A 24,721-nucleotide genomic window follows, 5' to 3' on the forward strand; every position below is an offset into this window, starting at 1 on the left:
TGTAAAATATTACAATCTTATTGGACTTCCTGGTTATCAAAGGTTAAATGATGTTTTTTTTTAAAATCCCCCAAACTTATGTTAGTGGGCATTTTTAGCCTCTGTAGACTGAATTTAGAGACAGCACCCAGGAGAGATGGCAAAACTTGGCTCTCCACTTTTGAACTTTTTAGCTAACGTGCAGCGCTGGAGGAGGCGGACAGGTGGGTGTAGATCATAAAGGACCAATCAGAGATGGTCATCAGGTCAGTGCTTATCTACAAACTGTGCAGCCGGACACTGGTTTTTAATCTTTCTCTTCTGTGAACTGTGGTCCGTCTACAATCACAGCATGGTGAGTTCACTGTTATCACAGTCATGATGAGCCAGTGATCTCTTTATGGGACATTTTAAACATTTTATAGCTCAGTAATGGAGGAGATTATTGTATCTTCACCAGATAAAGGCAATGATTGTTATCGTTCTTTCTTTTTAGACAACCTACACAGATAAAGGAGAAAAGGTAAGATAAAATGTGACTATGGTGATGGATTTTGGAGGCTGTGATTGCTGATGTAGATGTTTAAACACAGCTGATAAATGTGCAGAAGAAGGCCTGAATCACAGCCAGGTGGCTGAGTACAATAGGAATGAATGAAACCTTATAATTCAAAGATTGTACCAGATTTCACTGCAGCAGTGAAGGTAGATACAATCATTTAAAACACAAAAAGGCCTGGTGAAGATGTCGCGTTTCACACTCATGGCATGTTTAAACCTTTACACTCATAGTTTAATCTTTTACTCACAGTAAGTGTATTTCTTAAGCTGTGCTTTTTCCTTTCAGCCTGAGAGAGGAAAGTTTGTCAAGTTTCATCATGTCACCTTCTGGGTTGGCAATGCTAAGCAGGTCAGTGTCCAAATGCTGGTAAAAGACTAAAAGTTGGCTTTTGTTCTGATCGCAGTCATTTTATGATTGCTCCAACATTCAAACGTCTTACCCTGTATTTGGAAATAGATGCACCTTGTGTTTAAAGATTAAGTTTCTTCAATGTGGCTCTTAAAACTTTTTAATCAAAGAGATAGTGTCAACTTCATTTTTTAAAGAGAAATATTACACCTTTAGGTATTCTAAATGTTTTTTAAAATTATCTTGTTTTATTTTAGATTTTTAATTCATATTATTTTATTTCATCTTATTTATTTTTGGATATGGGTGAGTATGAAGCAGTCACAGTTGCCACATATTACAGCATTTTAGGTATTCTGAATAATTTAATGTTATTATTTTATTTTACTTTATTTTTAAAATGTATTTTATCTTATTTTATTTTACTGTATTTTTTAAATGTGTTTTATCTTATTTTATTTTACTGTATTTTTAAAATGTATTTTATCTTATTTTATTTTATTTTATCTATTTGTGTATAATTTTGTGCCTTTTTATTTCAGATACTGTAGCGTACTTCATAATATGTCCTTTAGGGCTGTTATGTAAATATTTCCCCATAAATTCTGTCAAAATATAAAATGGCATATTTGTAACAACAGAAAATAAAGTTTCATCAAAACAAAATGTCAGAAAAATATCACATAATGCATCTGGATAGCTTAAGATTTAAGTATTTGATTAATTGATTGATTTTTTGTGTCATGCATAACAAATTTAGCCAGCCCAAAGAGGATCACATGACACAGTTACTGATACAAAGAGAGCAGAAACCAAAAGTAGACACACAACAAAATTAATATAAATGGCATAAACCATCCTGATGTTTTTGCTTGGCTTTTGCCACAAAAGTAAAGTGACATGAAGTATGCATCTAGCCCATCAAGCTGACCAACTGTTACATAACAAACTCACCTGGGTCAGGTGATGCTCCTGGTTGAGCACACAGTCCCAATGACACAGTCAGAGTTGAGTAATCCACGGTCGATACGTTTTTGGCAGGAGATGTGGTTTAAGTCTGAATGTGTCTAACTGTCAGAGGTCATCAGCGTGTCTCGTCACTTTGCAGGCAGCTTCCTTCTACTGTGATAAAATGGGCTTCGAGCCTCTGGCCTATAAAGGTCTTGAGACAGGCAGCAGAGAGGTGGTGTCTCATGTCATCAGACAGGATAAGGTATCAACACAAACACACTGTGATGATTCATTAACACTCAAGTGATCAAAACTCCATGATTAAAGGCATCAACCAGCCCTCCTCTCTCCCCCTTACAGATAATATTTGTGTTTCAATCTCCGCTTAATCCTGGAAATGAAGGTGAGTTTCTTCATCCGGAAACATGAGATTATGGGAAATAGATTTAACATGACATACAGAAAGTCTTTATGTACACATGCTGTTTAATTTTCCCACAGAGATGGGAGAACACCTGATGAAGCATGGAGATGCAGTCAAAGATATCGCCTTCCAGGTGGAGGACTGTGACTTCCTAACCAAGGTAACAGGGGTGATAAAGTGCAGTGCTGGGTTGTGGTTGCTGAAAACTCTTCATGCTACAAGAACAAAATATCTCTATTTAATGGTATAGTGGCTTTACATCCCAAAACAAACAAGTTTACATAAGCCTACAGATACACTGAGATACACAGGCAATAGAATTCCATATATATTACAGTAATGATGATATTTCAAGTAAATATCTCAACTAGCAAACTGAAAAGTAACTTAAATTAACATGTTTTGAAGTAAAAGATGGCTCTTAACTCAGACAGCAGTTAAATAGGAACACAAATGTAAGTGTTTATATGCAGTATTTAAATAAAAAAGGGGTTTAAGCTCACAGTCTTTCACTCATAGTATCTTCAAAACATTAGAGATTTAACAAACTGGGGCTGATTCTTGTTAAGACACCCCACATTCATGTGGGTTAAGTTGTGCACTCAGTGTGATGAAACCGAGGTTACTATGCAGGTGTTGTGACAGCAGCTTTGATGTTTGGGCCTCATCTGAACTCTTACCCCAGTCAAGGTCAGACACAGATTTAGATAAACTCTGGTGACCGTCAGCAGGCTTCAGAGTAGGGGCTGACCCCAAATGGTTGAATATTAGAAGACTGATTCAAAAGAGCCTCATTCGACTGCCAGTTTTATAGTCACACCTGCTTAGGAAACAAGAATGTTTCTTTTCTGGCTACACTAGGATGCTAACTGTCTATTTTACATAGTGTTGCCTGTTTTCTTTAAATAAATTATAACTCATAGCTTATCTTGGTACTAAATCATCATATGAATACAGTAACTTCAATACAAATCCCAAAATAATTAATGTACTTTCAAAACATCTCCTTAGTGCGTAAATTTAGTAAATTTAAGGCATTTAACCCCATTTTCTGTGGTCATCAAAGCAGCAGCATGTCAGCTGGCCATTAGACTGTCTTTGTTTTCAAACAGCCACATTGTCAGGATAGGGGTTGGTGATATATCAAGTATATTTGATGTATAGAGTAAGGCATAGATTATGTGGAAGTGTTAAACTGTCAGCATGCAGTTCTCTTTAGAGTTTCCAGAGGTGGGAAGTAACTAATTGCATTTACTCAATTACTTTAATTGAGTATTTTTTGGGTACTTTTTTGAGTACATTATGAAATCAGTACTTTTACTACATTTTAACCAGAGTAGCTGTGCTTTACTTGAGTACAATACTCTTGTACTTTTTCAACCTCTGTTCACTACACAGTAGCTCATAGAGAGAATGATTCTACATCACATCATAAAACAGCTGATTCCTGCTGGGGTCCTTTTGGTCATGATTCTTGTAGACTGTTGTTTTTGATATGAGACACAATTGCACCATAAGTGAAGCTATCCACTGAGATTTCTCACCTGTTACTTTAGGTGTTCCTAAGTGATGCATAGAGACCATTCTTCATCAGTATGCATAGCCTTGCTATGAGGTTTACTTTCTGTTTTATTCTTGCCAGAGGAGACTCACCTTACCACATATTTTCAAAAGTGCAGCTCTGTCGTATTGTACATTTTTTCTAAAAGAAAGTGTAATTGAACTATATGTAGTGTGGACCTATGTAGACACTTTAAAAGTCTTACATAAAACTCTATGCAAGTTTAATTAACTGTAAATTTTGCTGTGTATTTTACTTTATCATAGACGTGTGACTTTACCTGAACAACCTGGTTAGAGGTCTATCCTCATGTTGTTGTTGCTGATAAGGAAATATCATGTTTCACTGTACAAATCCTCAGTAACTACTCAGTACTTGAAGTCCATCCACTTTTTATACCACTTATCCCATTCAGGGTTGCGGGGGGCTGGAGCCTATCCCAGCTGTCATTGGGCGAGAGGCAGGGTACACCCTGTCAGTCAATCGCAAGGCTGACATATAAAGACAGACAACGAGGCACGCTCACATTCACACCTACAGGCAATTTAGAGTCACAAGTTAACCTAATGAGCATGTTTTTGGTGGTGGGAGGAAGCCAGAGTACCTGGAGAGAACCCACGCATGCCCGGGGTGAACATGCAAACTCCACACAGAAAGGCCCTGACCAGAAAGCGAACCAGGGACCTACTTGCTGTGAGGCAACAGTGCTAACCCCTGCATAGTGCCCTGCACGGGCCTATTATCTGGGCCCGAGTCCGGCCCGGCCCGAGGGGGTGGGGACCTAGCCCGGCCCAACAGGTTTCAGAATTATCAGGCCTGAACCCGAATGAAACCTGACTTTGTTTTTTTTTGTTTTGTTTTTTTTGAGCGCGCAATGAAGCAGCGCACAGCAACAGCTGAACTGCATATTGCAGCAATTGTTGGCCTATTAACAAATAAACACTTCTATTCTATTCTGTAGTACAACTATTAATCAATTCTGAACATGGCGACGTCCAATTCAACAACAGTGAGCTGCTTAACATGGCAAACTCTGTTCTTTAAACACCACAAGAAGAACAGTCTGTTTACTTGGCATCATGCAGAAAAAGAATAGCATCCACAGTTTCAGGGGCAAGTCCAGTCCTCCTTTCTTCCATCACTCTTCCAGCTGCGCTTAAAGCACACTCGCTGCTGCTACCACTGGCTGGGACATGTAGAGCGGGAACGGAGGGGGCAGAGCAGCTGCTGCGTTCAAGTGTTGCCATTTAAATTGGTTAAACACAAACACGACACATTGCTCTAATTGGCAGGTTTAAAACAAAAGAGCCCGAGCCCGGCCCGTGTCCGAGGTAATGATATGATCATTGGCCCGAAGCCCGGCCCTCGGGCTGTCGGGCTGTCGGGCCCCTCGGGCCCAGGGCTCCAGTGCAGGGCTCTACCTCTGCACCGCTGTGCAGCCTAGTACTTGAAGTAAACTTTAAATTAAACACTTTTTTCTTGAGTAGATTTATAGACCAGGATGTTTACTTTCACTTAAGTAATTTTTAACCAGGGTAACTGGACTTTTACTTGAGTACAGTAGAAGTGTAATTTTCCCAACTCTTGGAGTTTCCCTTCTCCCACGATCTCCTAACGCCTCTCTCATAGCAGACAGCGCATTTCCCCGGCTATTCCAGAAAACGCCCTCCAACTAGGCCTGGAGAATATGGCCTACAAATCATATCAGAGTGTTTTTCTTGCATTTGATGGAAACGGTATTATATAGAAGTATTACAAAATTAAAAAGATAATGCTTTTCAATCCAAATTCAAGTGTTATAAACCCCCTTCTCCCCTTAAAACAGACCTCTGATGGCACACTCAATTTGTCTAAGCATAGGAGCACAGAAAAAATGTTGTTGTTCTTTTTAAGTCTCTCTAGGTTTACTTCTGCCCAGCTGCACTCCAAGTTTCACATTTCATCTCTATCCTGATGATGTGCGTTAGGCTGCTAATGACTTGTGCACGTTTCCTGGTGAAGGCGTTCATGATAAAAGTGTTTCAGAAAAGTAACAGCCAGCAACTTTTATTGTGAAAAACTTGACGGAAGTAGTGTGTTTAGCATTGATTTAGCTTAGCTTTACAGCTGCTTTTCTGACCTCAGTTAACGTCACAGCCTGGATCTTTGACTCACCGTGGATTTTGAAAAGAAAGTCATAAGTTAAAAACACACCTTTAAACAGTTGTTTAAGCTATTGTAAGATGAAGAGCTGCAGCGCTGGGCTCTACACAAACCAAGGCCAACCAAAGCAGCATTCAGCTTGTGTTAAAGCCCCAGGCAGGCTGACAGAGAGACGGCACACTGACTGTGTTGCAGTACAGCAATCATACTTTGAGAGGAAAAGACATGTATTTTGTCTGCTTGGTGAGATTCTGTGTAGATTTTCTTCACCCTTAATGAGGAAATTAATGCAAAATAATCTATAAAAATATACAATAATACATATATATGATAATACATATATATACAATAACAGACTGAGAGGATTTCATGATTTTTTTTAGCTTAATGCTTGCCATGACATTATTCATTTTTTACTAGTAAAAGCTTATGATTGAAGTCTTTTTCAAAATTATGAAGCCTGGTAAACTTAGCTTGAGATTGTTTGTACCCTTTCTGCATACAAATTTTGAATAATCCAACAGAAGGGTCAGCTTTAATCAAAAGGCTGAATTAAACATTTATACAGTTATTTAGAGAAGATTGCAAAATGTTGTAATTTAAGGTGTATCATGATATAGCCTAAAAATATTGCAATATTAGTTTTAGGTCATGTAGCCCAGCCCTATGTCAGGAGAAAAACTTCAGAAGTATGGGAGCATTTTAAACAAGTTACCAATGATCCCATAAAGTCTAATGCAAGTCATATTAACAGCTTTTTTACTAATCAGCAACAGGTAGCATGCCCTACAAAAGTAAATCGCCTATAGGATAACGAAGAAGACTATTATATTAGTCTTCTGTATTGTTAAAGGGCATTATGTAATATAGTTATAAGCTCACCAGAATGAAGACTTAATCAGAGGGGAAAAGGATAAATCTAATCCTATCATAGATTAAAACTGCTAAACTAAGTCTAGAAGACAAAAACTTTAACTACATGATTTATCTTTTATGTCACATATGAGGTTATAGATCAAGCTGGGAAAACAGGACATTTACCAGTTACCCAACCAATCTGACCAGTCAGTTTCAGCACTGTAAATCCTTAGTCAAGGACACCCCTACTGCAGAAATACAGAAAATTCCACTGACCTTCCAGAAGACAGCTGCTCCCTCTGAGTACACAATACAGCATCACATAGATGCTAGATGGAGACAGAGGAGATATTCTGTCTTTAGCCACTGGAGGTCCTCCTGGAGCCGTCCTCAGATAAATAAAACTCCTTTGTCACTGCTCCTGTACTGACTGAACTGTTCTCCTCTGACAGAAAGCGAGGGAGCGAGGGGCCATGGTGGTGAAGGAGCCGTGGGTGGAGCAGGACAGCCACGGGAGGGTCAAGTACGCTGTGATTCAGACGGTATGTAAACCAGACATATGTTTAAAATCATCACACATTAAACTTTGACTGATCAATAACGTTGTCTTCATGCTCTGTCTGCAGTATGGTGATACAACACATACACTCATAGAGTACCTCAGTCCATACAAAGGCCTGTTCCTGCCCGGATACAAAGAGCCACTGTTCAGAGACCCTCTGTTAGCCAAACTGTGAGTTCAGTATTCTTATTCTGTTAAATTATTGAAGATTAAAAAGTGAGGGATTTGTAGGTATTATTGCCTGTTTAAATTTAACTAAAAAGTCTATTAGAACCTGCAGTGATAAAGCCATATTTTCAAAATATATTTGTATTGATTTTGAATGAGAATCAAAATTTACAAGTTTCTTAACTGGGTTAGCATATTTCAAATTAATTCAATCTACATAGGAGTTCATGTTTTAGGTCAAGTATTTGTGTTTTTTTGTGATTAGTGTCATTGACTTTAGTTATCTTTTTTTTTTTATAAAATCGTGTGATAAAATGACAATAAACCAGCAACTGAAAAATCAGTTCCTTTTCTGAGGACTCAGATTTGATAAGATGAGGAGTTTTTCCAGATAAAGCACAAAATAAAACTTTAGGTAAATTAGGTAATAAAACTGTAGGTACATTTTTTTTTGTTTTTCTTCAACCAGATGAATTATTTGGTTGGTAGAATACAATTACAAGTGATAACCAATGTAGTTCTACAAAATATATTAAATAAAAATGACAAAAATCAAACTAAAAAGAATTAATAATTCAACAATAGTATTTGAGCTTGTTTAGCACTTTTCTGTTTGACAACGAAGAGCACTTTTCACATCATATGCCACACTTATCTATTAGCACCACGTTCACACACTAATAAGGGAGGCTGCTGTGTAACAGGTCCATCAGCCTCCAGTGATTTCAGTGTGCAAGCTAGGCAGCACTACAGACAGGTACAGCTGCCCCATGTAATTTAGAAAGTTTTAAGTAAGCATGGGCCAAAAAGAAAAAAACCCCAATGCTGGCCAAATTGTATGCTAAATCGAAAACTAAGCTTTTACTTTTCACCCAAAAAGCCCCTGTGTTTTGCCCTATTTTGCAATGCAAGCTCCAGCTACCACTCTTCATATTTTAGTCTTTACTTTTAGTCCAAGCATTTATTTTCTTGCCTAAATATGGAACCAAATCATGGTTGTGTGTTCTCTGCACTCTGCTAAACCTGGGGTCCCTGCTTTCTATAGCTGAGAAGTGGAAGAGATACAGATCCATTGCATTTTGACAGATTTACTCACAGTGGAGAAATATCATGGATTTTGAATTACCAAAAAAAACTACATTAAATTTTAGACAAGTTTTAGTCATCTTGACAAAAAAATAAACTTACTTTAAGTCAGTTTTAGTCATCCAAAATCAATTTTTGTTAGTCTTAGTCTAGTTTTTTGTCATGGAAAAAGTCTGTGGACGAACTTTTTTAGTCATAGTTTTAGTCAAAGAAATTAACACCGAAAAACACATTATTTATTGTATGCATTAGCAAAGATCAAATTGGTTTCCTCACAGCTACTCTTGCAGGAATAAGCTCCAAAACAGCTCAGTAGTTACCTTGCAAAGCAGATGGATATGTCCATTTCCTTGTTTTTCACTGGCGAATCCATCTTGTAAAGCTCCCATCTGAACCGTTTTGGCCAAGTTAGAAAGTGACAGGACCAATCAGCGACGAGGGGCAGTACTTTCAGGCGCAGCAGAGTCGTGACGTAAACAAAGAGCAGCAAGAGCTGGTGCAGTTATGGAGGGAGAGATTAGTGTGGATGCTGCTAAATCACCAGTTTTATCAGAACTTGACAACATTTCTTCATTTATAGAAGAACAAAGAACAGCAGTGAGTCATTTTTTATTCAAAAACGACAAAAGTCGAGTACTTATATGTCTACAGTTGCCATGTTTCGCGCTATTCCCATAGACTGTAGAAAGAATTGGACAAACCCCATGTGACGTTGGTCGTCAGTTTACAATAAGTGGACTCAAAGGCTCTTGAAGCCAATCCATGGAGGCTTCCATATTCAAATCGCAGCCTCAACCGAACTTTGGATCAACCAAACAGCCCGCCCACTAAGCGCGAGGTCCTGTGAGCCTGCTAGCTAGCATTCTGGTTGACAGAAACAGAGCCTCTGCCTGCCAAGCTATCTGTCAATCAAATGAGATGTGCCAATCAGCTTTCATCCTAAATATAATCCAAACGATTGTGGTACAAAAAAATTCACCCCTGTACAGTGGTAGCACAATAAGACAGTAGCTAATGAGACACGTTTGGTGTTTTGAACCAGGCTGTAAACCAGCTTATTTCAAGTGTCAAAAACAAATCTATCTGGCGTGTCAGGTTAGCTCTATAGTGCAGACAGGCAAAAATAAATATATCAAAATGTAAAAAATATGATATGTGTGTCTAATAATGGCAGAAGCATGTTAGTTCTCTCACACTCACTAATTCAGTAATAAGCTAATAAGCACTGGAAAAAATAATTGAGCTGTTAGCTAACAAGCTACACCATCTATCAGTTGTGAAGCTAAGATTTTTTTTTCAACAAAGCACAAGGTGGTGATGAGCCTAGCTCAAAAGATAGCACATTATAAATAAAAAATAAATTAAAAATGCATTTTCCTAGAACTAGTAACTGATATTAAAGCATTTTTGCTTAGTTAGTTAGATGTCAAATTACTATATGAAAAAGCATTGAGCAGATTCATAAAAAATGGACTGCCCAAGTCTACAGGAGTCCAGCAGAGGGCGCTACTGTTATACAAAGTGCCAGACGCGTGAAAACTGACTACAACACATGAGCAGCATTTCCCAGGGATGTTTTCGGGGTGAATAATTTCCTGTCCAATTAAAAAAAAAAAAGAGTATTCCGTTTAGCCGACAAGTCTCAAGTCAAATAGGAGTAACCAACTTTACGCTGCAACAGTAAAACAACGTCACACCTTAAGGACACAAAGTTGGATCCTAGAATTCAGCTAACGTTAGCTGCATTAGCAACACTGGCTTTCAATCATCCTTGTCAGTTAACGTCCACATTCCTGCGCTGAATATGGTCATTGCTTCAGTTACATGTGAGTATAACCTGACACAGCCAACAAATAAATTATATCAATTTTCTAGATGAAAATAGTGCTAAACCACACTGTTCTGAGATGCTATTGGCTAGATAAGGTAAGACAAGATGAGATCAACTTTATTGTCCCACAGAGTGATAAATTTGCAACCATAGACAGCACTCAACAAACATACAAATAACGTAGAAAAACGCTTTGACACAAGACACTGAGTATCAATAAATGATTTTCTACTATTGCAAAATTGCTAGAAAAACCACTGTCCAGTCCATTGCCTTACTTGCTACTATCTTATAGCTTTATAGAAACGTGAATAAATGCATTTCTAAACCTGTTCAGGCTACAGTGGGGAAGCCTGAAGCCGTTTTTATTCTGGATGTAAAACACGAGTCACCATTTACAATCTTATTGTCCTGTGGAGAGCAGCCTGTTCAAAAAAAGTCTGCAGGGATGTGTGAATTTTTTTTCCCCCCTGCTATTTTCTATGCAGTCTGAATCAGTCACATCAGTTTTGGTCTTAACTGCAGAGAGGTTCCTGAACAATACCAGATTAGACTCTCTAAGACAGCCTGATAAAACATGAAGATGTATTTCAGGTTAACATTATGAACTCTCAGATGTCATAGGAGATGTAACCATTGTTTTAAACTGCTACATAAACCATCTACATGTGTGCATCAGGTCAGTGAACTATCAATAAAAACACCAAGACATTTAAATGAGGAGACCTTTACAATGGTTTGGTTGTGGATAACCACAGGTCTGTGGTCTCTGACTCCCTTTGGGTCAAACACCATCTCCTCTGTTTTACTGACATAGCAATTGTTTGTATCAGATTAAAGAGCATTGTTGCAGCAAGGCACTAGCTTGCCATTAAGAAAAACAATAATAGCTACTAGTGGCAGGTGGCTCCGTAACAGTTTAGACTGAGCATTTGACTGGAATTGTGGGCCAGGATTTAGGAATGATAAGAAAATTTCAATAATCATTTTAACTGACTTGTAATTTTAGTACCAACTAGATAAAAATGCAATTTCTGAAATTGTGTGGGGATGCTGAAAGCTGAACTGTGGAAGAACTGCTGAAAATAGCTGAAAAAGTATAAAAGTAAAAGTGAAAATAGCATAAAAGCTGAAGAGTGCAATACCTGATTTGCTGAAATTTAGAAATTAGTAAAAAAAAAAAAAAAAAAAAAAAAAGTAAAACACTGCGTCACTGAGAGTAGCCTGTTGAGTCTAATATAGAATTGCTCTTATGGAGTTGTAATGCCAGAGGATTTCTGTAAAAATTAAATAGTAAAATGTAGTTTGTTGCAGATGAAAACATACAAAAAGATCAGGTTTATCTGTGTATAACTAAATTGAACTTTTGTGGAAGAGTACTCTTGTAGTGTTCATTTTTATTCCCTTCATTGTAGTCCTGCAGCAGGTTTGAACTTCATCGATCACATAGTGGGAAACCAGCCAGATGATGAAATGGTGCCAGTTTCAGACTGGTAAGACTCCTGCCTGACCGCACGTACACATGAGGTGGACACATGCATGTACACACACACTGTGGACACAGAGGGTAAAAGGGCAAGTAAACACCGCTGGTCACTCCAGCTCAGGGTGAAATGTTAGTGCACATATTCACAAACTGGCACTGCTGTGTTCTTTGACATGAAACTCTTGAGTCAATAAAAGTCACCTAGAGAGAGTAGTAATCAAATAACATGATTTTTAATGGGAACATCATGTAACCTATATACCTGTTTATGTTCTATAAATTCCAGGTATCAGAAGTGTTTGATGTTCCATCGGTTCTGGTCAATAGACGACAAACAGATCCACACACAGTACAGCGCACTGAGGTCCATAGTGGTGACCAACTATGAGGAGACCATCAAGATGCCCATTAATGAACCTGCAACAGGGAAGAAGAAGTCACAGATACAGGTTTGGTAACTCATTTGATGCTTATACACCCTCATTATTTGTGTGAAACGTGGCACTGAAAGAGTAATAAGGTCATTTTCTCTTGTTAAAACCAGGGCCATCCCATTCAGAAAGTATTCAGGCCCCCTTCACTTTTTTCAGTTTTCTTATGCTGCAGACTGATGCTACAGTCAAAAAATCTTTTTCATCCTCATTAATCTGCACTCAGAACCCCATCATGACTAAGTGAAAACAGACTTTTAGAACATTTTGCAAATGTACTAAAAAGAAAAAACTGAAATATCAAATTGACACAATTATTTGGACCCCTAACAAAAACACTCAAAATTTAGCTCAGGTTCCTCCCATTTCTCTTGATTGTTGCTGAGATGTTTCTACACCCTGATTGGAACTGGTCATTATGGTAGAGTAGCTAGGTGAAAGCCTCTCCTCAGTGCAAAACACATGAAAGCCTGCTTGGCTTTCACATGGAGTTCTTTGCAAACTCGTAGTGCTCGTTCATGTTCTGCACTGAAGAGAGGCTTCCGTCTAGCCACTGCCTTTAAGCCCAGGTTGGTGGAGGGCTGCAGTGATGGTTGTCCCTCTGGAAATTTAACCCATCTCCACACAGGATCTCCTGAGTGACCATCTGGTTTCTTGGTCAGCTCTCCTACTAAGACCCTTCTCCCATGATCATTCAATTTGGCGGGCAGGCCAGCTCTTGGAAGAGTCCTGGTTGTGTCAAACTTCTTCCATTTGAGAATTACGGAGGCCACTGTGCTTTTGGGAACCTTCAGGGTAGCAGGAATTTTTTGTCCTCTTCTCCAGATCCACGCCTTGCAACAATCCTGCCTCTGCAGACAGGTCGTTTGACCTCATGGCTTGGTTTTTGCTCTGATAAGCATTGTCAGCTGTAAGGCCTTCTATGGAGGTGTGAGCCTTTTCAAATCATGTCCAATTAATTTAATCTACCACAGATGGCCATTAAAGGCACCGAAACATCTCAGTAACTATCCAGAGAAATGGGAGGAACCTGAGCTAAATTTTAACTTTTTTTGTAAACGGTCTAAAAGTTACGTCAATGAAATATTTCATTTTTTTCTTTTTAATTAAATTTGCAAAAACTTTTACAATTCTGTTGTCTTGATGGGTTACTGGGTGTAGATTAATGAGAAAAAAATCATTTGAACAACCGTAGCATCAGGCTGCAACATACGAAAATTGAAAACGTAAAGGGAGTCTGAATACTTCTGAATGCCCTGTATGAAAAACATAGACGGTTGTTGACGTCATCCATTCGTTTCTAAAAAAGGCATTTTGAGGCCTTATGATGGAGGTGTCATGCTGGGAATACTTTCTCCTCCTATCAAATTTACAAACAAACAAAGAGTTGGAGATGGAAGTGGGTCTTCAGATTCTTGATAAGGTGTATGTGGACTTTAGCAGTGATATCGGTCACATCACCTATTATGCGTATGTATGGATAACTCTCAGACCTAATATTATTGAAGCAGGGGAGTTATTAAAAATCACCAAAGCTGCAATTTAGTAAGGGATCTAATGAAGATTTCTTAGCTTTTGCAGGCTGCCTTAAGTGCATTTTCATGGAAGTGCAGTTTTTAGACCTCTAATGGCTTCATTTTTCAATCCTACAGGATGCTACTTCACTGCAATAGGCTACTTATCTTTCTTTTCATTTATGTGCCAGATCATATGTTTTTAGTTATTTAAATTGTGACTTTGGATGTATTTCCTCTTCAAAAGTTTGGCTGATAAGAATTTATTTTGCAGCTCCGATTTTCTAATTTTTCAGTTCAACAATTTTACACAAGAAAATAAAATCTGCATTATAAAAGCTCTTAATACAACCCTTTATAGTGCTTTGCCTTCATAATAAAGGACAGTGGATAGAGGCAGAAACAATGAAGAGTGGGGAGTGACATGGTGGAAAAGAACCACAGGTCACACTTGAACTCTGACCACCTGCCTTCATGTGGTGCAACCTAACCACTAGACCATCTGCCCCCAGCAGTGATTTTTTAAAATTTTGCACCTCCCTCCTCACAGGAATATGTGGACTATAATGGAGGACCAGGTGTTCAGCACATCGCCCTCAACACGTCAAACATCATTCAAGCTGTGAGTCTCATCAATTTGATTACTTAACCTACAGACCTTTACTTCATCTTTTAACAGCCTCAGCATATCTACATGTAAAGGCAAGTTTTACATCCTGCTTCTTCTTTTTTTTCCCCTGTTTTTGTCATAAAACAGATCGTGAACCTACGAGCCAGAGGGATGGAGTTCCTCTCAGCACCTGACACATACTACACCAGCCTGCGGGAGAAACTCAAAACCGCCAAGATCAAGGTGAAGGAGGACCTTGACCGATTACAGGTGAGGAGACATGTCATTTTAGCAGACATTAAACTTTTACAACACTGTTTTGCATATTCTTTAATATAAACTATCTCTGTTTCATTTCCAGGAGCTGAAAATCTTAGTTGATTTTGATGATAAGGGCTACCTCCTACAAATCTTTACTAAACCTGTGCAGGACAGACCCACGCTTTTCTTGGAGGTCATTCAGCGGAATAACCACTTTGTAAGTTCAGGAAAACTGCTGTTTGGCCTTTACGTCTTTGTTATTGGATTTACAGACCTGTGTCACTGTTTATTACCTTCGACACCTTCAAAAAAGCAAAAAACTACAGCAGCTTGAACACCTGTTTCTAGCTCCCACCCAGAGCGAGCAGTATATCTGTAGCCCACTTGTAAAAGCTCAGTAAATCTATCACAGAAGCAGATTAAAAGGCTTCACACTGAGGGGGATCTCTGGATTTGGTTCCACCCTGTAGCACTTAATTTATAACATTCCTCTTGTCAGGACAGGCACACCATGTCACTCTCCAGAGTTTCTCTGATTCCTCACATGTGGATACAATGCATGAAAGTGAGAAAGAGACCCTGAACCACAGCAAAGAAGCTCTCAGAGCGACCACCAACATTTGATCTTTTGATTACCTATGAAAATATTTACGTGATTAATCTGCAAGCCCCCAGTGAGAATATTCATCTGCCGTGATCCCACATCAAAGACTTTAACACCCTGAGCGGTGTCTGAGTGAAGATCCCCACAGCCATAACAAATGACGCAGAAGATGGCAGATCCTTCAGTAATTAGCCATCTGTGTGCTCATTTATGTCTGTTTTTCCTGCAGGGCTTTGGAGCAGGAAACTTCAAGTCTCTCTTTGAGGCCATTGAGAAGGACCAAGATGCCAGAGGCAACCTCACTGTGATGACACCCGAGGGACAGGCCAAAGCTTTTTACTGATCCATTAGTCCTGCTGTTAAACCACACTTAGATTATATATTTTATATATACATACTATACATGTCAGAGTCAAAAGAGCACTTTCTTTCACAACTGAGATAAATCAAACACATTCAGTGCTGAATAGTGTAATGTGGAAATGCTTTAGAGATGCTGTTTTCTTGTGTGGCTATGAGGAAAAATAAAGACACTGCTGCTTCATGTGAGTTATGAGAATTAGCATAACAGGTCAAATTCTAAAGGAACAGTTTGACAAACTGTATCTGATTATAGAAATTAGATCAGTGTAGCATTAAAGCTAAATGACACTGTTCTCGTGTTCATGTGCTATGTACATAGCTAAAAGCTGTATATGATAAAATAAGTATAGAAAAACATTGGCACTCATCTTTTGCCCAAAAGCTAATTATAAAGCTAATAGTATTAGACAGTTAGCTCAGCAAAGCATTAAAATAGGTTATAACCCTTTTATGTCCAAGGTAAGTATTATGCTAACAGGTCTATGGGCTGCATTTGGCCCCCAGGCCATAGTTTGGACACCTATGGCATAGAAACTGTGAACAGCGTACTGTTTCTGTCCAAAGGTCACCAGCTTTAGCCATTTGCTGTACTAAAGCTATCAATTTGGTTGAGAGGTCACAAGAACCAGAGAAAGTTTGTGATTTGGAAACAACTAACCACATTAGATCAGTGATCATGACATCTCTGGTCTGGCTGCCTAAAGCCCAGAAGAAAAGATAAAGACAGAAAACCTTGACACTGAACTTGAGGCCTGCGAGAAAACACTTTCCATCTTAATCAGACATCATAAGCTTGTTTTTAATATAATACTGCATTGTTTGACTCTTTATCGTCCTCTATTAAAACTAAACAATCCTTAAGATGAAAATACATTGCTATATGTTGTTCACATTGTAACTCTGATTCTGTCACCTACAGACTGAATTAAAGTATCCAGAAAGGGATTTTTTACAGACCAGAAAATACTCTGTCAAATGCATTATGTTTATAGAACACTGCTCTCTTGGGTTGTGTATTCAAAGAGTCTTCAGTTAAAAAATGCACATAAACAATGACACTGTGCAACATTAACTAGGTGTCTATTAGTTAGCTGTCCAAAGAGCTCCAGAGAGGGTTTTCTTCCAACAATAAGTAGAAAGCGATGAATAATGCTGCATTTTACACAGTGCAAGAGTCTATTTTCAGTTACATATGCTTGCAATGCTATTTTATCAATCTAAATTTACACTGGGAAATACAAATAGTGAGTACACACAAAAATAATCAGTCACTTGCAACCTATCAGAATAATAAACATTGGTGGCAACCAAGTCAAGTCCATTTTTAGGGATGTTTATTTACAATATTTACAGTTATCTTATTGCGAGTAATCTGATTACAATTCTGAAGTTATGTGACGACAAAACGTGAGCAATCAAATTACAGATTGTGGGATTGCATTGGCAAATTAATCTCTTTGGATTCAATTTGATCAGAATGCTTGAAAAGTTGGATAAAAAGTTTGATTAATAAAAGTCAGGTTAATTGGTTTAGATCAGTGATCATCAACTGGCGGCCTAGGGGCCACATCAGCCCCCCACAACTTCAAATTCAGAAAATTTAAGAGGGATAGAATGCAATCTTTTTAAAGATATATTTTTTGTTTTTTTGCCTTTATTGATAGAGGAAGACTGTAGTTGGTATCGTAAATGTATACGTAACAGTCTTATCTTGATTAAAGCTGTGGGTTTTCGGATCAGTTTTCCATGCAACTCTCTTTTAGGGTGCAGTTTCCCTTTCTGAGAATACACACTGAAGATCTGTTTCCTCTATGTGTTTTTAGCCGATGATAACATATATTAGTATCAAACTCCGTAATGGACATCATGAGGGGTTACAGAAATGTGTAGTTATATATTTTAATCGCCCCCCTGTGACTGGCTGCAGTATAGGTGACAGGAACTGATCTCCAAAGGCTAAAAGTTCCATTAAAGTACATAATATTTTTAAAGAATATGTTAATCAGACCAAAATATTTATTTTTATTTTAGTTCATTTCAATGTCTGACCTCTGCAGCTTCTGTTAAGAAAAATCTGGCCCTTGTGCAAATGGATTTGATGACCCCTGGTTTAGATAAACTGATTACTAGAAATCTAATTAAAGGAAATCTGATTTCAATGCTTAAGTAACCTGATTACAAGTAATTTGATTACAACCTCATTGTAATCCAGTTAAAAGTGATCTGTTTTAATGCCTAATTGTCTAATTCACAATGCCAAAGCAGTCTAATTATTCAAATCTGAATATAACATTCAGGTTATTTGATTAAGTAATCTATCTACAATACTAGAGTAATGAGATTAAACTGCTGGGGTAATAAGATTTCAACTAATCTGTAAATAGACCCAAGTTAATATGACAACTCTGCTTTAGGAAACATTTTGGAATTTATTTGAATAAGAAAAAATTTTAAAAGTTCACAGAGGTTTTTTCATTGTTATAGGATTTTTTTGTTTGTTTTTGACTTTGCTTTTTTCAGAAGGGGGATTTTATTGTATGTTTATTATAATCATAATGTAATCTGTGACTACCATGGGGAAAATATATCTATAAATTTTAAGAAAGTACAGCCCAAATCATAAAAAAATATTTTGGACAACACAACAAACACAAAAACTAGATTTTAAAAACATAAATTGAAATTATTAAGGTGATTTAAAATGAGGTGACAAGTCTAACAATTGACAATAAAAATTATATTCAAAGACACACTCTAGTCATACTTAATAAATATTATATATTGTATAAAATTCTGAATCATTATTTAAACACCATTTATTTGTCACTGTGTAGTTTTGACTTCTGTTAAAAAAAGAAAAAAATCAGCACACAGAGTTTTTTATTTCAAAATAATTTATTTGCATATAATTGGAATGAAGAAAGGTTGATACATCTGTGATGGCACTGCTCAGTTTCCATATAGAAACATTCAGTCTATACAGAAACCACTCTTTCAAACCTGGACAAAATGGATAAATATATTAGTAAATAAATATATTAGTGACAAGTCACTATATTGAAATGTTCTATTATATATAAAATACAACACTATTTCATTTCTGTTTCTTTTGTTGTTCTCTTTTTACACAAAGTATCCAAAATATATACTGACTTGTCCCTTACAGTTCTGGAGGGATTTTTACTCATAGAAAAAAGGCAGTTTCAGCTCATTATTCTTGCAAAACATGAAACAAACACAAAACAACACAAAAAAGAGAGAGCTCTTGAACAGGATGTAATCATCTGATAGTGTGTGGCATCACTGAATGCTATTCTGTGTGTGCTGATGGTTTTTGGGCTTGTTTTAAATTAATACTATACATTTTATGTCTTGTTTCTATATGTACATTTCTCTTAAGCCAAAGTGCTGCTTATAATTCAGTCTTTTCCATCTCAGTCTCTTAAAGGGGGGAATATCAGACAAGGGAAAGCTGAATGTTAGCTGGAGGGACGCTGTGTTGACACATTCATAGTGAGGTATTCATATGAGGGGCTGCAGGGGAACGTTTCTGCAGGTTCAGAACTCATCTCCATGTTGATACAGGAACATCACTGAAAGCATGTTTGATTCTGACATTTAAGAAAGCGTTCAAGCACAACAAAAGGCACAACTGTTGCCATATTCTAAGTTCACTTAATAAGATTTTACCTCTTTGGTTCAACAGGTAAGAGCATGGTGTTTAGGGAGGTCTCAACAGTTTCAATGAATAAGGCACATTTAAGGCTTCCATAAGTGCTACACTACATTTACCACCAGCTCTTTCATTCTGGTTGTGCTAGGTGAATCAAATGTCTCACTGCTTTCACATTTCAACTTTATAAAGCCACTTCTCCACAATATGTATAGGGTACTGTACTGTATATTGTTTTTTGCTATATTATTTAGAATTACATATATTATGCCCATCAGTGTTCAGAGTAATCATCCTTAAACGTCAACAAGTTTCCTTTCAGTCAGTCTGGCAAATCAATTAAATTGGGAGTTTTAATAATAGTAAATGAAGTTTTAAATCGTGAGTCTTTTGAGGTGGATAAAATATCTCAGTGAAAAAATGTGACTGACCCTTTATCTAGCCTCATCCTCCTTGATTACTGTTGCTAGGTGTTCCAAATTACATACTTCTTTTATTCTACTTCACTGCAGTATGTGTTAGTGTGTTACACATCTCTAATTTCATAAATCACTGCCGTTTTACACCTAAAACACCGGTTCGTGACTCAAAGTCAGATCATAAATATTTGTCATGACCAGGCCTTCCCAAAGAATTGGCTAGGCCCCTGAAAAATCAAGATAATGGCCCTCCCCAGTTTTGATTTATTGATGATATCAATGCAAGCGAATAAGACGCCTCTTTACTACTTTTTTTCCATTTTTTCATATTGTTTAGCCACTTTTTGGGACTTTAAACCCTTTTTTGCATTTTATGCCACTTTTTGCCACTGTCTTGCCACTTTGCATCAATGTTTGTCACTTTTTGCCAATTTTTGCCCATAGCTGTCCTGGTTTTGTCACATTTTAACCAACTGTTGCCTCTTGAAACCCATTTCTGCCCCTTTCTACCAATTATTAACTCTTTTTTGTTGTTTTTTTGCCAAGTTTTACCTTTATTAACTACTTCATGCTTGTCTTTGCAAATTTTTGCCTCTGTTTTGTCCATTTTAACCCACTTTTGCCCATTTTTTCTGTTTTTGCCACATTTAATGCCTGTTTGCCTATATAAACCATTTTTTGAACTTTTCGGCAACTGCCCTTTATTGCCACTGTTTTGCCACTTTACACCAATTTTTGTCATTTTTTCCCCCATTTTGTCACTTTCATTGCCACTTGAAACTCATTTTTGCCCCTTTCTGCCAATTTTTTTTTTTTTACAAGTTTTTGCCACTAAAACATTTATGATGGTTTTTACCATTTTTTGCCACTTTTAGCCTGTATTTGCCACTTCTTTTTTCCAGTTTTAAACATTTTTTTGCCTCTTTTCTGAATTATGTATTTGTTTTCCATTAAAGTTGCTTCTGTTTTTTTCCTTTTTATTTTCTGGCATCCTGGTGTTTGTGCACATCATGGCTTAGCTGTGAAGTCTTACATTATTTTCCAAATAGTTTAATTCACTGCCCCATCCACATTGTTAACATTTCCATTAAAATGTAATTCTGTTTTAATAAAGGGGGGTTCAATTTAAAAAGGCCATTTTGTACTACAGTGTAAATTAATTTTTACTACTTTGATTGGAGTGGTTATTATTCATCTTAAAAATGAAATATTGTTATCGAGTTAAACTTTACAGTGGCTCATGATTTTTCAGGCCTCCCTGGGCCCCAAAGTTGGCTGGGTCTTGAGAAGCCCTCCCCTTTATCCCCCCTTATGGACTGCCTTGGTCATGACTAGGAATTTCCCCAAATTTAGGCTCTTATTTAATACAAATCTGTTCAATTTTTCCAGTGTTTGTTTGTTCCTGAGATCCTTCTCAGGCTCTACCCACCACAGCTTGAAATCATCTGCACACCAAGCTTTTTTTCAAGCTAGTGCAGGTGAACAGACTCACTAACATGGCTTTAATCCAGTTATATTATCATATACTTTATAGTATCATGCACTATTTTTTTCTATTCTTGCAAAGAGAGCTTTATTCACTGGAACACAGTGGGTGGGAGCTGAATATCCTCTCAGGAGGATAATAAAACATTGTGATAGATTAAAGGAGCACAGGATGAGGCCTGTATAATCTGCACTGATCACAGAGGGCACACGTGAAGAAAATGACAAAAGCAAGACAATAGCTTGTAATGATGACCACATAATTCAGTCAAACTGGTGAAAGATGAAAAAAGATTAAGAATAAAACAAAACCAGGAAATGATCCTGAACACAGACACACATGATGAAAACAGCTGCCATTCGTGAAATAATGAAAAAAAAGGCTCATGCGAGGCTCGTAGTACGAGGGGCTGAGCTTTAACCTTTCTCTTGTTTTGGACAGGTTGAACTTATCTTTGTTGAGTTTATGGAAGCTACATTGTTGTGGCAAAAAAATAATAAAAAATCACTACAGCAGTACCTTTAAAACCCTCTGTGTGAGGGACGTTAAGAAATCTGAGCTGAGGTAGGCTGGAGAGAAGAGCTTCTCGACGGAAGACGAAGATCAACTGAAGCTGAGTACCTCGAAGATGAGTCAAGTGATTGAATTAGAGAGGGAGCTATGCAGGGATGGGGTCTCACTTCATGAGGGCCCAAAGCTAGGATCATTAAGTGGGTGTCATAAGACCTTTTCTCCTTTGTGGAGTGAGTCATTCCCCGGCTACTCCAAAACATTTTAACCATTCAGTTATATATATATAAAACAATATAATGAAGGGCTAAGGATAATTCTCAAATATACCCTGATTTGATTCTGACATTTTTTTTAAATTACTTTAGTAAGTTAATTCTGAGGGGATCATCTTCTTGAAAGCATTTCTGGCAGAAAAATGAGAGACATGAGAGCTATAAGCCAATGAGAGGCTTGTCCATTCTGGCTCCTGTAGCAGCGAGATAACGGGGATGCAACAAGTTTTCACACACCGGACTCCTCTTCTGATCCTGCAGACAGAAAACAGCTCAAGTTATCCTCAAAATATAAGTCAATACATACATACATACATACATACATACATGATAAAATAAAGAGCACCATGGCACTTTTAATTTGTACACACAGGATGAAACAACGCTCACATGGCCTGGCTTCCTTTGCGATAGTTGGAATTCTTCAGAGGGATATGGTGGTTTTAAAGGCCGGATCAGACCACGTATTTTTGTCTTTTACAATAGCACCATATCAGACTATAAAACTGAAATCTTGTCCTGTTTTTCTGGTACTTGAGGGAATTGTGGACAGGCCAGGGGCACATACTTGTGTTAGAAAAGCCTGAAAAAGTGATTTTTGCATAATATGTCCCCTTTATCAGGTCAGGGTGTTGTATTAGAGGGAAGATGCTGGAAAATTCTACCCAGCTACCCAGCACTGGGCGTCTAGGACTTCTGTTTTGCTGCTGTGGTATCAAACATGCTTTAAAATACTTTGACTTTTACCTAAATCATATCATTATTATCTTTGCAAGGAAAAAAATACAGGGGTATATATCATGCATCACCATTCAGAGACAAAATGTGAAGATCTAATACTTGGTCCACATCACTCACCCCTAAACAGGGTCAATCAAAAACCAGACCAAAGCAGAGATCATGTTATACAGAAGACACGGGAGAGAGACCCACCCTGATTGTGGTGTAAAGTTTGGCAGTACAAACAAATGTCTGTGTTGCGTTCAGAAGCGGGGCTGTGATGAAACCTGCAGGCCGGTCTGTCCATAGAAGTCCCTGGCCCAAGGAGCTGAGGCTCCGAGCGGGCCTGCTGCACCCGCTTTTGCCATACGACATGGGGCCCAGCACAACATGGCCAGTCCTCCATACCCCCAGAGTCCAGGATGACGGGTACAGGGAGCAGGGCAGGGTGCAGCTCAGGAGGGGAGCAGCAAAAACCAGGACCCTGACCATAATGGATGTGGATACTCCGATCATCCTGCAGGTCCAGACTCTGGTGGAAGCGAACAGAGGGGCCATCCAGCACACAGGCCCCTACTCGTCCTAGAGGCGCAGAGGGGTGTGGGTGCCCCTGGTGGCAGTAGTGGGGCTGAAGCTGTAAGGGGAGGGGGGACACAAGCACTTGAGGTCCTGAGGGGCTGCTGGGGTCATGGTCCTGACAGTCTGTCACAGGACTGGGCCGGTCTGTGGGGTCTGGCTTTGGGCACTGACAGGGGCTGTGTTTAGGAGAGCCCAAAGGTGAGTCTTTGTCCTGGAGAAGAGGAGATGAAGCAGCAGGAGCAGCGGCGGCCCCCTGCTCCTCATCTGAGCCCCTGCTCAGGCCCTGGCCGTGCTCCCCCTCCTCGTAGTGGTGGTGTCTGTGTCGGTGGTAGTGAATGTGGCTGAACACAGTCTGCGGCTGCTCCTCAGGGCAGCCTGCTTTGTTTACCACTGAATCCAGAGACCTGGGCCGGGCCTGGGTGCACGCCTCTAAACTGTTCCTGCGGGGGGCTCGCCCAGGACTGGGCCCATAATACACAAAAGGATCGTAGTCACTGCTTAAAGAGCTACGAACTGTGGACCAGCTGCCGTAAACCCCCTGCAGAGACACGTCTGTACAGTTTAAAACCGAGTCACTGGAGGAGCCGTGACAGGGCCCTGAGCTGGAGTCACTTGCTGGTCCGTCGGCTAAGTACCCACTGCGCTCCGTGTGGTAGCTCCCGCCCGAGCAGCTGCCCTCATCCTGCCGGCTGTGGGGCGGAGCTCCACGTGGTTGTGGGGTGGCAGAGGCAGAGTGCTGCAGTCTGGAGCTGGACACACTCCGCTGAGCCGGACAGGATGAGCGGTAGTTGTGGCAGGAGCGGCGGGGGTTGTAGTGGTGGGAGGAAGTCCTGCAGTTAGCTCCCATCCTGTGGGGTCTTCCAGGGCCCTCTGCAGGGATGTGGTACCCACAGGAGGAGCCGAGTGGCCTGCTGGTGAGGAAACGTACAGTCTGAGTGTCTCTGGGAGAAGAGCCAGTGTAGTGGGCCAGAGAAGGATAGGGTCCTGAGGGACCCCTAGGGTAGAGAGGCCTCATAGAGAAGGGGATGGCATGCTGGGGGAAGGGGTGGTTGCGAGGGCTGCTGAAAGGCTGACCATGCAGGAAGCCCTGGCTCTGCTCTGGACTCTGCTGGAGGCGGGTCCTCTGCTGTTGCCGCTCCGTCCCTGCAGACCACAGCAGCAGTTAGAGGATATAACAGACAATTCTGCAGGTATCTTTGACATTTTTGTTTTAATCTCAGCTCAATTTAAAGATTTTATCAGAACACAAGATTAATTAAATGTTTGAAAAAACACCAAAGTATTAAATAATAGGAAAAATTCATCATTTATCAATGCA

The 24,721-nt window shown here is 39.0% G+C and overlaps 2 protein-coding genes across 3 annotated transcripts in view; one reads left to right on the plus strand and one right to left on the minus strand.

Moving 5' to 3' along the window:
- Positions 1–273: 273 nt before the first annotated feature.
- Positions 274–15,922, plus strand: hpda (4-hydroxyphenylpyruvate dioxygenase a). Its single transcript, XM_041801334.1, has 14 exons — positions 274–334; positions 476–502; positions 827–889; positions 1,998–2,102; positions 2,201–2,243; positions 2,342–2,424; positions 7,278–7,367; positions 7,452–7,558; positions 11,888–11,965; positions 12,245–12,407; positions 14,454–14,525; positions 14,661–14,783; positions 14,875–14,991; positions 15,608–15,922. The coding sequence occupies exons 1-14, from the start codon at positions 332–334 to the stop codon at positions 15,719–15,721; spliced, it is 1,188 nt and encodes a 395-aa protein (XP_041657268.1). The 5' UTR covers positions 274–331; the 3' UTR covers positions 15,722–15,922.
- Positions 15,923–22,188: 6,266 nt separating this feature from the next.
- LOC121519335 (E3 ubiquitin-protein ligase RNF43) overlaps positions 22,189–24,721 on the minus strand; it is a 170,717-nt gene continuing 168,184 nt past the window's right edge. For both annotated transcript variants that reach the window (XM_041802231.1, XM_041802229.1), the window contains exons 8-9: positions 23,038–24,546; positions 22,189–22,359 (exon numbers count right to left, since the gene is read on the minus strand). In XM_041802231.1, the coding sequence (XP_041658165.1) occupies positions 22,334–22,359; positions 23,038–24,546 (1,535 nt within the window). In that variant the 3' untranslated portion in view covers positions 22,189–22,333. The remainder of the gene's footprint in view (positions 22,360–23,037; positions 24,547–24,721) is intronic.

This window comes from Cheilinus undulatus, linkage group 12 (assembly GCF_018320785.1).
Source record: "Cheilinus undulatus linkage group 12, ASM1832078v1, whole genome shotgun sequence".
Lineage (NCBI taxonomy): Eukaryota > Metazoa > Chordata > Actinopteri > Labriformes > Labridae > Cheilinus > Cheilinus undulatus.